The following is a 14,430-nucleotide window of genomic DNA, read 5'->3' as shown; positions in this document are numbered from 1 at the left end:
TAAAAACTTGAAATTATATTATTCTGACGAGCACTAAAAGATTGATGGACTTAAATAAAAGGAAATGAGAAAATATTTCTTCTTATATTTCCTGTATACAGACAATAAAGTATATATGTTTTATTATTATTTTTTACATCGAATCAATAATGTCCCATTCACTTCTTGACACAGTAGAGTCTGTTTCCGACATGTTTTTCCACAATGTCGCCGATTCGCCAAATATAAATTCCACGGTGGTAGTGACAGCACGTATGCTGCACATCACGAGGGGTTTTATCAACTTTTTAACAAACTACAAACCGAAACAATAATTTCTCGTCACGTTTAATAAACATTTTATGCGTCCCCCAAATCGTTGACATTTAACTTTAAGACAATGTCTTGAACGTGTCTAGTCTAAATATAAACCCTGAATATTTTACTAGCAACAAAATTTTATGGTCCCAATGCATACAACAATATAAAAGTTATTTTTGATGCACACACACAGTATTTGCACGATGCGATGAATTTATGGTGCGCACGTGCTTCCGTATTTTCACCGTCCGAAAAATCAAAATCAAAAATTCAGTGTTCGCATTGTTGTTTCAGATGATCAGCCGCAGTTAGTCGGTCGGGGGAGGAGGGGACGAGAGTCGGGTCTCCCCCTGGACAGCGCCGGGAGGGCCATGGCGCTGCAGTGGGAGAAACTGTCCCCGCAGGAGTTCCAGCAGCTGCAGGATTTGGCCGCATGTAAGTCCACGTTGCGAACACAATCAATTCACCGGTCCGAGTTGTCTCGTATTTCGATTATTCCGACTTTGGCGGACGTGCGGGCGGCGACGGTGACATTTACCACATGAACCTGCTGAAACTGAATTTTATTGAGTATGCCACGCTGAGCAACAAACGCATTGTTTACGCGGGAGACAATGGTAATACGTCCCCTTTGTTGCATTTGATTACAATGTTGCTGCAAGTCGGACTACTGTATCGTGAGCATATGCTACGTTCCGCCGTTGCCATTGTCAAGATAGCGAAGTTCTACGTGAAATTTAATTTAATTATGCCGCCGCATTCGAACAGTTCATACTTAAACATGTCGATAACGAGACTGTGAGATTGTCGGACTATTTTTATATTTCCTATTCCTTTCCTCCTGTTATACAATCATGTTTTCTATTAAAATTATTAAAAAACGAGATGCGCATGTCTTAATTTATTTCTTAAACCATAATTTATGGTTTTATGATTTCTTCTTTTAGTATTATTTCAGACAAAGCTGAGACTTTATCTACTATAAAGTGTAGATTATTGCTAATTTTTATAACGACCATTAAATATATTACTTGCATTGTTTTAGTAAGATATTATTATAAATTATAGTAAACTATCAAAATGTACAGTGAATTAAATTTCAAACAAATTGTTAAACGAAATTAGTAAATCTAATAAATAAATAAATAACCATAAAAACTTCTTAGACAACAATATTAAATATTTCTAACTTTACCAAAAATAACATTATATCCTAGATAAATATAATTTATAGATATTGTTATAAATTATAGTAAACTTTCAAAATATACAATGAATTAGAAATATTTTATAATATTATTATAAATTATAGTAAACTATCCAGTTATACAGTAAATTATATTTCAAACAGATTATTAAATAAAATTAGTAGATTTAAGCAAATTATTTCAAAATATTTTATCACAATAATAAAATCTTTGCATTTATTTAGTTATATTATTCATATTAAACTTAATGTTTGGGTAATATTTTATCAAATTAACTGTAAGTTGTAAATATGAAAAAAACTTTTATACATACTTAAATTCTCTTTTTAAATTATGTTTCAAAATGTATGATTATTATATGATGATAATTAAATAACTGAATTTTTTCAGTTATACATTATCTCTACAAGTTACATTGACTCTAAATTAAGTTCTAAATAATTTTTAATATAAACTATAAATGGAAAATGATTTTTATGACAATATTTAATTCAGTTTTTCAGAAATATTTTATAAAATTAATAGTGTAATAGTATTATAAACTATAGTAAACTATGAAGATATAAAATGTACAATAAATTAAATTTCAAACTAAATTATTCAATTAAATTAGTGAATATTACAAATTACTTCAAAATATATAATAAATTTTATCACAATAATCAAATCTTTGGATTTATTTAGTTATGTTATTCATATTAAATTTAATGGTTTGGTAATATTTTATAAAATTAACTGCAAGTTGTAAAAATTAAATAAACTTTTATACACAAATAATACATAACTCACACAATTGTGTGGAATACATTTTTCTGCATGACATGTTTTCACAACTTTGTTTTTAAACTGTTTTTCATATAAAACATTAATGGCAAAACTTAATTTTTCATTTTTTAAAACCTCGGGCACATATTTTACGAGTTTAATGAACAGAGTTAAACAATAATTTATGTATTATACATTTATAAAATTTTTTTATATTATTTTAAACGTTAGTTAGAATGGATAAAGGAAATAAGTTGTATTAATTCTTATATTAAATTATGTATTAAAATTAATAAGAAGAAATTATTTTGTTAAATGCAAATATTCTTATTACAATAATTGAATAATTGAATTTTTTTGATTTCGTTTTTTTTTATATCATTTTAATTGAAGTTACAATAGACAAAGGAAATCAGTTAATTAGTTTCTCATATTAAATTAGACGTCAAAATGTCTAATAATTATTAAGAAGAAATTATTTTGTTAAATGTAAATATTCTTATGACAATAATTAAATAATTGAATTTTTTCGGTTATACATTATTTTTACAAGCTGGATCTTATTATACATTGTAGTAAATAACAGTCAAAGTTGAGTTTTAAACAATTTTTGATATAAAATATAAATGCTAAATGACAATATTTAATTTGGTTTTTAAGAATTATTATAAATATTTATTTTTTTATATAACATTTAGAATATTATCTATAATTTTAATGTTTTCAATATTAAGATATAAAAAAAATTGTTTGTAAAATATTAAATTTTAAGAGACACAAACATATTTTTTTTATTTTTATCAGTTTGTCTCAGTTTGTAATATTTACATATTTACATGTGTTAAATTAATTATGTTGACTAAATTTAGTATTCAAAAATATATCAGGAAGAATATTTTTATTATATATATTAGTATTCTTCTCAATTATAAAAAAAAATTTTAGTAAAGTTTGAGTTCTTAATATTAATATTAAGAGGTGACTCATTGTGATTTTCTATTTCCCATTTAAATGATACGGGGAATTATTTTGTTTATTTGAAATTTTATTACTAACAAATTGTCTGTTGTAAAAATTAGTACATATTCTTGTAGGAAATTCAACTATTTTCAAAAAAGGTCTGATATGATATTTCGCTAAGTCGATTCGTTTGAAAGTTATTGAAGGTTAAAGTTCAACTTCAAATGGTATATGATGACGAACATTTTTTAATTCATTATTGAAAATCTTGATGAACTTCCCGGAAAATATGTTTTAAAATATTTTATGTTTTTGAGCCACACATAAAACATCATATGTTATTTGAAGTTGAACTTTGAACCTTGAATAACTTTTAAAAAAATCATGTAAGACCTTTTTTAAAGAAGTTTAAAATTATTTATATAAAAAATAGAAAATAACGATGAGCTACCTCTTAATATATTAAGAGCTCAAACTTTATCAGATTTTTTCATCATTGTGAGTAACTAAAGAAACTTTTTTTTTGGTGTACTTTAATATACACATTCCAAGTATATGTCCAAGTTGAGATTGTGACAGACAGAAATGCCTCTTAAATTGCTCAGCGATTTTCTGCGCACCTCAGAAAAGTACTTAATAGAAATGTGGGCCATCCAGAGCACAATTGACATGTTAATTAACGCATAAATGTGCATTTGATGGTAACATAAAGACGTGCGACGGAAGTGGTCTCCGGAACGGAGAAATGCTAAAACTTTTGATTTGCCGTTAAAGAAACTGGGCCACATACCGAGAGCGGTTTTAATTGTTATGTGTAAGACCTGCGTTATTTATGCGGCCGTAAATGCTTTATGAAAAATTCCAACGCAGCCCGCGCTTAAGTCCTGAGAGCTTTTAATTCATCCGGCAGCGAAAGAAGAAAGGACGAAAGGGAAAAAAAAAGGAGGAACGATAAACTGGGTTAGTTCACGGCATGCGTCCCTTTTTATAATTAAACTCCGCTTTAAATAGATCCATTTAAAGGAAGGCAAAAAAAAAAAAACATAAAACCGGATTAAAATGTGAATTTTTCAGCGGCGAACAAATCAAGAATTGTGCGTTATTGTGTTTGCGGGCGGGATTTATTTTTTATTTATGCAAACGTAACTTTCCGAGTGAGATTAGGCGACTTTTAATTCTTCGCGTGCGGCGCACGGAACCGGGCCCGCTAAAAGGTTTCGCCGAAATAATCTTTTCGAGAGACGAATAAAAAGTGCCGCCACATGCCAGCACTTTTCGTCGACAGCCTAGTTCTTCGTTTTTAATATTACCACTAACGTTATATACAGTATTGGCAGAAAGTAGAGCAACCTTTTTTCAAATTCAAATAATTTTTGCCCTTCCAATGTTCAAATGTATATTGAAAATTAACTTCCCTTTATAAATTTAAAAATTACCTGGTTAAATAATAAAAAAGTAGAGCAACTTATGTTCTTTAAAGTGTTATTACTACAAATAATTTGTAATTAATTTTAATTAATTCTATACTAATTTATTGTAAAATTCTCATTATTATGAACACCTTTTTTCATGGAAAGCCACAGATAGTTAATAATATTTGGATCCATATTTTGCCGGGACTCTTGCAGAACCATGAATAAAAAAATCTTGCTGATTACAACACTCTTTGTGTCTTGTTTTGTCTCCCATAATTTTTCAATGGAGTTTAGATCGAGAAATTGACATGACCAGTTCATAGCATTAAATTTTTCCCTTAAAAGCCATTGTTTCAAATATTGCTTCAAAGTGTGCTTAGGGTCATTATCTTGTTGGAAATAAAGTTTTAGTGGCAAATTTTTATCTGAATACGGTACCATGTTGTTCCTCAATATTTCTTTATACATAAAAGGATTCATGATACCCCATTCCAAATCCCTAAAAGCAGCCCCATACCATTACCGACCTGTCGCCGTATTTAACAGTGAGTATGGTAAACATTGGGTTAAACTTTTGATGAATTGGCCACCTTACACATAAAATTCCATCGTAGCTAACCAGATTAAACTTGATTTCATCACTTCAGATCGCTCATTTCCAGTCATTTAAAGTCCAATGTAAAAGGGAACTGGTAAACTCAATTCTGGCTCTCTGTTCTTCTCTGATAGTAGTAGTTTTTTAGTCTCGCCTTCTCGCATGAAGACCTCCTTGTAGTAATCTATCTCTTACATTTCTTGAAGAAATATTAGTTCCAACTTGTGTCTCAAGTAGACCTTGTAATTTGGTAGAACTCAGGAAAGGATCTTTTTTGGAGTAGGATAAAATTTGTTTATCTTGAAACCTATTGGTTCTTCTTGGTCGTAGAATGTTATGCTTTCCTTCCACATTACTAAATCTTGATAATTGTTGTAAAACACGCATTACAATCGAGAGATACTGATATTTGTCTCATCAAATTGAAACAACGGTACAATCCGTGATTTTAATTCGGAAAATAATTTTTTTCCACGAGGTACTATATTAACTTTATAGCAATTTATATATTTTTAAAGTTGCTCTACTCCCAGTACTGTACTAATTAATAAAAATAAATAATTTAAATTCATATAGTCGAATTTTGATAAATCTAATTAATATCTTGGTAACCCGAATAAAATGTTATGCCATTAGATTGGATAAATTTAATTTTTTTACTGATTCCATTAAAATCTATCGAGTGATTGTTAACCACACATTTTAATGGCTGTCTGTTTTCAGGCGCTCCATTTAAGTGATAATTTAGAGTAGTTTTTATTTAAAAAAATATATTTGAAAGGATATTGAAAGGCAACAAAAAATTAGCATAACAAAATGTGTCCATTTTATGAACAACAAAGAAAACTCCTTCTTTTGATGCTAAGTGTATCGAGGTCTGTTCAGCCAAATTCATGTTACAGAGTTTTATCTTTTATAATGTTCAACATGTTACCACCACTTTATTTTAAGATATCCGACATGAAGATTATAATTATAATAAAAAATATGCCAAACTTTCTCAAGATATGTAATCAAATTGAAAAGAAAAATTGATTTTTCTAATATGTCTGTAGTGATAGACAACCTAGCAGGTATTATAGTGTCTTAACATTCTATTTGGTGATAAGGTAACTTTTGAAAGACATTGAAATTACTTTTTTAATGCTGAGTTTTTCAGTGCGATGATGCATATATCTGAAGAGGTATAATACCTCACCTCCTTCAACAATGTGTAAAAACATTGCTGAAGACTGCACCAAAATTATTGTTCCGGAATAGTGAAAAGCAGAGTAAAATTGCAGTCGATTTAAATTTAAATAAATCGATCATTTGGAAGACGATTTTTAATTTTAACAGAAGGAACAAGGAATATACTGGAAGGAGTTCCCAAATGTTAAAAAAATGCAAGACTAACTGAGAGGGTGGACAGGAAAATAAAAACACTTGCTCTTCGTAACCCTTTTAAGTCAGTGTGTTGGTCAGTACCATAAAACGAAGACTAAAAGAAGCTGGTCATTTCTTCAAAAAATAGAGCGGCAAGACTACTTTTAATCATACGTAATCATACGCTTCCATTTGCCCAAGATAACATGAGTTTAAGGTGGACCATCCAGCACGAAAACGATCCGAAACACACGTCTGAATTAGTTAAAGAATGATTCGCTTCTCAAGGAGTAAGTCCAATGTCTTGGCCTACACAAAATCCACACCTCAATCCAATTGAAAATCTTTGAGACGAAATTGAGTGGAAAATCCATGCAAAAAGACTGTCAAATTCTACGAAGAAGTTCAAAATCAGTGGAAAGAAAAAGAGAAAATGAAAAAAATGTGTTTAGAAATTATTAATAATAATAATGGATATGTTATTAGATACTAAATAAAGGAAGGCTAAATGTACGTTGTTTTTCAAATATTAATAAATACCTAATTAAATCCTCTCATAAACAATTATATTGCCGTATTGTTGTTATCAACATACTGCATAACTGGTAATAATATGGATTTTTAAACGTACACTTTCATCAAGACAAATGAAAATTTCTCAAGTTACTCTACACGTGAGCGATAGTCTTACGCATTAAATAGAAGTAAAGTAATTTGTGATTTAAAAAAAGTAAATTATATTTATTGTATCTAAAAACTGAAACATAATAATTACAAGCAATATATTACGATTAAATGATGCCAGTTATTAACCAAATTCAATAAAAATAAATAAATATCATACATGAAATAAATGTAAATAAATCATCAAAGAGAAATAAATTACCACAACACAATAAATGTAATTAAACGTTGATCAAATGAAATATTTAAATGAAGGAAAATAATAACAGTAATTATAACTTAATAAATCTAATTAAAAATTAATGGAGTTTCTCGTTAAACTTTTAAATGCGTGAGCAATGTGGAAGTGTAAACGAAACCAGAAAACGTATTAACAGAACCTTATTAAAAAAAAATGTTGCTTGTTGTTTAAGTGGTGGAAATAAATAATAATCGACTCGTTCTGCGGGCCATGTGTTTATGTGCTGAAAGGAAAATATTTCCATTAAAATTTCAGTCGCAGTCGCTGTCCAAAAGTCGATATGGTAAAACCCGGGACGTGAATATCCGGCCCGAGCAGCCACTTTTCTTTTGTTGTAAATAATATCATAACGCCGGGACTGTGTACGGGCTGTCGCTGAAACGAAAATGCAATAATGTTTGTTCACTTTGCCGGTCCCGTGAAAAATGTCTTTTGAATGAGACCGGAATATATAAGCCGAATCGAAGTCATATCGGGTGTGTAAATGCACAAGTTGTTCAATTCAAATCAATTTTATTTTTCCAGCTATTTATGCACGTCCAACTATAGTTATAAGTTAAGGTTGTAACGGATTATATTTTTATGCGGCTCTCCTATGTAACCAATACATAAAATTTGAAATTCAATTTAGAAAATGACTTTCCGCCAACATAATACGGATCCATTCTCTTTTGTTCCAACCATGAATTTAATCAAGATTTATTGTTATTTTCTCGTTTAAATTTAACATCTCACTATTTGTTTGCCTGTTTCGAATTAAATTCTCTTGTCGAACACTACAAGAGATGTGTTTCCTAATTTTTACTACGAATTATTAGACCGGTAACAAATATGTTTGGAAGATGTCCAGATTTAAATTTGTTTTCATTGGATAAATGCGGAAACTGCACGACTCTAACAATATATTTTATTTACAATTAATTATTGGGGTTTATTGTGTGTATTCTTGAGCTCAAACTGAAATATGAAAATTCAGCTGGAATAAATAACATAATTCCAGGGCAACTGATAAAAACGGATTTTGCAGTAACGTTTGTATGAACAATATCTTTGGTTGTGATCCAAATATTTAATACGAGTTAAATTGAATATTAAGGGGATAAATGTGAAAGCTGCTTTATTGAATAAATCTGCTTAATTTATTTAAGAATATTTGCTAGAACAGTTGTATAAATATATTGAGAAGATTTAAGAAATCAAATAATACTTTTTAAACTTGTAGGATATATATTTTTGTCGAATATTTTCAAAGGTGATGAATTTGAGTGTGTATAAAAAAAAATTAAATGATATCTTTCCTGTCATTATTGTGGGCAGTATAAGCCCATAATATTATCTAATGGTATATACTATGCCACTTTTCACTTAGATTTTGTTTGAATTTTTTTTATTTGATCTATTAAATTCTTTTATAAAATATCTTACAAAATGTTTAATTTTAGGTTCTCTCTTAATTACATTCGTTTATCATTTTAATACTGATTATAAGACCACATTACCTCAACCCACAAATTAAAACTAAACTTCAAAGTATTTAATATATTTGCAGTGTGCTCAGATTTAAATACATATTGAATGGATAAATCCGGAAACTGCACAACTGTAACAATCAATTTGTGGACTATATCCTTGGTTGTAATCCAAATATTTAAGCCCAATCAAATTGAATATTGAGAGGATAAATGCGAGAGCTGCTCAACTGAAATAATCTGCTTAGTTCATTTAGAAACTTAACTAAAACTATTGAGTGTAAATTTGTCTTTGTATGTGATTAAATGGAGAAGAAGATTTTGCTTTGACATCGAAAAAGTGTGTGCCTTGATAACTAAAGCATAGAATCTAACGATGAATTTGAAATTCTACGTTGACTATAAAAAAACTTTGTTTGAAAACTTGTTGAAATTAATAGATTGTTGGTGATAAATTTAAATTGGTATCAAAGGAAGTAAAATAAATATTTTCCCAATATTTCCTGCACAAACCAGTAAAAAAATATATTTAGACGTTGGTTGAAATTCATATTGAGTGAACAAATGCGCAAATTGTACGTCTGAAACAGACTACTTTGTCTACAAATTAAAAAAAAAAAACATATTGAGCTGAAAATGTCACTCAATTGAACCGGAAAAATTTTAACAATGGCCAACAACATAATTCCGGGACAATTGATGAAATGAATCCGCAGTAACGTTCAGTTCGTGCACAATGTCTTTGGTGGTGATCCAAATATTTAAGCCGAATCAAAACCGAATATTGAATGAACGAATGCAGGAGCTGCTCAACTGAAATAATCTGTTTAGTTCATTTAGAAACTACCGAGTGTAAATTAATATTTGCATTTCGAGGAGAAGATTTAGATTTCGTATCTCGACCGATAAAATTCGAAATTCAATTTAGAAAATAGCTTTCATCATTCAAACAGTTTTTGTATCATCAATGGAATTGAATCAGACATTGATCCGGTTGCCGGAATTTAAAAATAAACCTGTATCCGACCGAATAAATTGAACGTCTATAATATTTGCTAATTTGAAATCGAATTGTCATCGATGTTTATTGACCATCAAAGATCTGGCGATACGCCACGAAACTCAATTTGTACAGATTATATTACCTAGTTTTCTCAGATCTCGATTTTAATTTTGGTAAATGCATTTCCTCGTGTACGACAGCGGAATTTTATTTTTAAAAACACGGTGTTCTAAATAATATCAAGTCTGGAACAGGCGGATGTAATAGTAACGTACAAGTATGTTCACATTGCCGAGCTTCCTGAAAAATGTCTGTCAACCGAGAGAGACGAATATTTAAACTAAATCAAAGTGATATTGAAAATGGAAATGAAAATGCATACTTACCCGACTGGAATAATCTATTTATTTCACAGTGACAACTATTATTTTGAATTATAATTGTACTGAACTATCGGCCTAGAATGAAGCTATTGCAGTGCAACTTGTTCGATTATTCTGTTTAATCCTAATTTTAGATTTAAATATAAAATAGCATCCAATCAATTACACAATTAACGAGTTTTAACTTTTGAACTCTTACATTTTTTAGGGCAATTCGGGTGCGCTGAACACGAAAATCATATTAATTTTTTTTTCATTTGAACCAGTCACCTAGATAATGGCAAATTTGTGTTTTTCGGTTTAATACTTCACTTAAACTCGTCCAGGATTGAAGGATGATTGAAATTAATAAATAATACGTTAGAAAGAAAATTAGTTACAGCTTCAGGAAATTTAATTGAGACAATAATTATTTTAAATATCCCTAGTTTTACATTTTTAATCGATGACTTTTGAAGGTCCTCCTTAAATCAGTTTTCCACTTTTTCTTCAGTTCCATATGACGTAATCCAAATCGCCATTACTTGATCGTACAGAAAATTTCTATTTACATTTTTGTAGGAAATGGAACGATCTACAAAAAAGGTATCTACTATTTTTTGTCATAACTTTTACCGTTTAGAAGATATTGAAGGTCAAAGTTTAAAGAATTTAACAAAAATTTCTTTCTTACTTCTAAATTGTATAACTTGTAGATAAGTAAAAATTATAAATGCCCATATGTTTTTAGAGGAAATTAAATGCTCTACAAAAAAGGTCTCTTGTGCTTAATCGATTACTCTAACCATTTAGAAGATATTCGCATTCGAATCCCAATGCGTACTGATTTTAATTTTTTAATAGATATTGTAAATTATCCATTTAAGTCATGAATTTTGGGAATATTTAAGTATATTTATTATTTTTACAATTTAGTATAGTGATTTACTTTTTTTTAACGGATTTATTTAAAATGTTTTTTTTTCACTAAATTTATAATTAAATATTTTTTGTCTGTATTTGAGAATTTAGCTTTAAATGTTGGTAGTTCTGTTGTCATCTGTTTTTTTCGAGTAAAATGTCCTAATTGTAATAAAAATCAATTTTTACAACTAAAGCTAAAAAAATATATTTTTTTAGTGTAATATTTTCTTATTAATGCTGTATCAAAATATAAAATTTCGTATAGTGAAACAGAACTTTTTTTATTGATCTATGTAATGATTTCTTAAATAAAAAACTTTATTTTTTCTAATAATAATTATCTCAAAATTCATCACTTTAAAATATTTATTAAAAAACTATTAAAATTAGTACGTACTGGGATTCAAATGCAAATATCTTTTAAATGGTTAAAGTAATCGATTAACTAGAAGAGACCATTTCATTTTTGTAGAACATTCAATTTCTTACAAAAATATATATTGGGTATTTCATAATATTTACTTATTTAGAAATAAAAAAGAATTTTGAGATATAGAAGAATTGTAAAATACCTTTTTTGTAGAGCGTTCAATTTCCTACAAAAATTGTAAATAGAAATTTTCTGTACGCTCAAGTATTGGCGAGATATGATTATTACCATATGGGACTGAAGAAAAAATGGAGAATTGAAGAGAAAATGGAGATTTATCAGTGTCGAAATTTAAAAAAATATAATATAATAAACATCTCAAATTCTAAATGAAGGTACATTTTTGAATGAAGGATTTTTTTCAATTAAATGTCTTAAAGACAACCCCTATAATGGTTATGCTTATATTTTACTACTAGGTTTCGTAACAGAATATCTATATATGAAAAGCTATTCTGGAAAGCTACAATAGCTCTTTCTGAAAATGAAAATATAAATCTTTTCTTTAAACACAAATAACTGACTTTGATAAGTAACGCACTTTAGCAGTATCTTTTGTAATATCTAGGTTAAATCATACTTACATGATAAATGGACATTTATAACTTAATAAATCTTGATAACTTGAATTTTTTTTGGTAGCAAATCATAGTTCAAGTTATCGAAGTTCAACCGTATTTAATTTTGATTTGCGGATTCAAATAATGAGATTAAAATTCGTTTCCTCATCAGTTACTTGGTATTTTTCCTAAAAAGTCTGGATGGTTAAAGTGATGCACAAGTTGACTTGATTCAAATAAAAAGAAGGTGTCAGTGCTTTAGAGAGCCGTTTTCTCAGACGAGAAGATCCAACCGAGAGAGAATATAAAAGTTTCAGTCGAAGTTTATAGTTCTTTGTCTTGAAATGCTCGTAATTTAATAAACCAACGTTTAAAAATGTAAAATGTGAACTGTCAATAGCTGCAACTCAATTATTTATCTTCCTATCGAGACGAATTAGGCACCTTTGAATGCATAATTTACTTACCTTTTTAACAAAATATTATTCGTGTCAATCGGACCTTCCATTTACTCTGGATGCCGCTTCACGTATAGTGATAAACCGAAAAACACAAATTTGCCATTAACTGGGTGAATGGCCCGTATGAATAAAAGAAAATGAATATGATTGTCGAGTTCATCACATCCGAATTATCCTAAAATATATGTAAAACCAACGTTTTTTTATTTTCGCTAGGAGTGATAAATCTCAATTAATAAAACCACCGAGTGTTGAAAGTTGTGTGACAGGTGGCCAATTTTAATGATTTTTCCTCAATAATCTCGGTTCTAATTTAGTTTATGACTGCCGCGACAATTAGTCGTAATTAATGCCAATTTAATTAACTAATGACGCGATTGCAGTGCGGTGCAAAACACCATCGGTTCATGTAAACCACTTACCCAAATTGGATTCGAATATTTAATGACCTTTCATAACTTGATCAAAGGCAACCGCACAATTGTCCTGCGGCGTCGTTTTCCTTCCGAACGCGGCGACTTTCTTCCAATATTGTTGCTTACAAGGTATCAAATTCGTGGAATCGAAATGCCGTATGAAACATGTTTATTTTTATTTGCATATTTGCTCCGGCGACGCGTATTGACGTTCTATTCAATTTTAAGAAGTGAGTTTTAAGGGGCTGCCGCATGAAAAGGTGGCGAGAGGCATTGAGCATTGAAAAAAGGCGAAACGTACACGGCGGGGCTTTATTGAATGCAGCACACTTATTTATCACAGTGGGAAGATCTGGCAAATTTACATAGAAAAATATCGAAGCTTTTATGCCCGGCACCGAGTTTAATAATCACTTGCAAGGGTTTTGCCAATTTAAAAATAAAAAAAACCAACGAGCATCGATTGCATTTTTATGCTTCTCCGTCTTTGACTCCTTCGACGTTGGAAACATTCAATTGGCACTTTCTACTTTTGTTGCCATTTTAAAGGTCGTAAACACCTTGATCCATTTCGATGATTTAACGTCACCGAAAATCAATTACAGATAAAATCGGCCGACTATCAATAAATTCCGTTCAATAGCAGTTATCATAAAATACATTTAAATGAAATTTCAGGAAGCGATTCGAGTGCAATTTCAAAGTTTCCCTACGTACATTTCTCCGTTATATTCTCGACCAACTGAAAGGTCATTCAAACCCGCATATATTTTAATTTTCGAAAACCTTTGTGTGTATGTGAAGTGTTATAAATGGGAAATTCTCGAACGTTTCATGTTTTAATTCTGATCAATGAAATCGCAGAAAATGCTGGTTTGGAGCTTTTAGGGGAGGGTAAATTAAGTTTTGTAGTTACATTTTATGTGAAAAACTTGGAAACAAAGTTACGGAAGAGTGCGTGTTGAAATATTTATTCGCCACGATTTTTTAGTTCTATATATATACACAAGTTTTTGTTAATACTTGTTTGTTAAACCTCATATTTTTAATACAGAGTGGTCCTATAACGTATCGTAAGGCGTTATAGGTTGGGAAAGAATCTTTCGACAATATCCAAGTTTGTTTGCCTGCGAGATAACTTTTGATGCGAAAACCTTAACGAAACCTTCAACTTCTTAAGTGAAGTGTCATCTCCTTATTTATTCCTTATTTTGTTCAAGTAGGAATGAAGTCAAATTGTACCTTATTAAAGCGGCATTTTCATTCTGTGCT

The 14,430-nt window shown here is 29.6% G+C and overlaps 1 protein-coding gene across 2 annotated transcripts in view; it reads left to right on the top strand.

Moving 5' to 3' along the window:
• Positions 1-14,430, top strand: part of LOC109609482 (diacylglycerol kinase 1) — a 120,058-nt gene that overhangs the window by 8,329 nt on the left and 97,299 nt on the right. For both annotated transcript variants that reach the window (XM_049970519.1, XM_020026145.2), the window contains exon 2: positions 595-735. In XM_049970519.1, the coding sequence (XP_049826476.1) occupies positions 672-735 (64 nt within the window). In that variant the 5' untranslated portion in view covers positions 595-671. The remainder of the gene's footprint in view (positions 1-594; positions 736-14,430) is intronic.

The sequence above is a fragment of the Aethina tumida genome, chromosome 1, assembly GCF_024364675.1.
Source record: "Aethina tumida isolate Nest 87 chromosome 1, icAetTumi1.1, whole genome shotgun sequence".
NCBI lineage: Eukaryota > Metazoa > Arthropoda > Insecta > Coleoptera > Nitidulidae > Aethina > Aethina tumida.
Note: the sequence above shows the minus strand (reverse complement) of the source record. Positions and strands in the feature narration are given on the sequence as shown.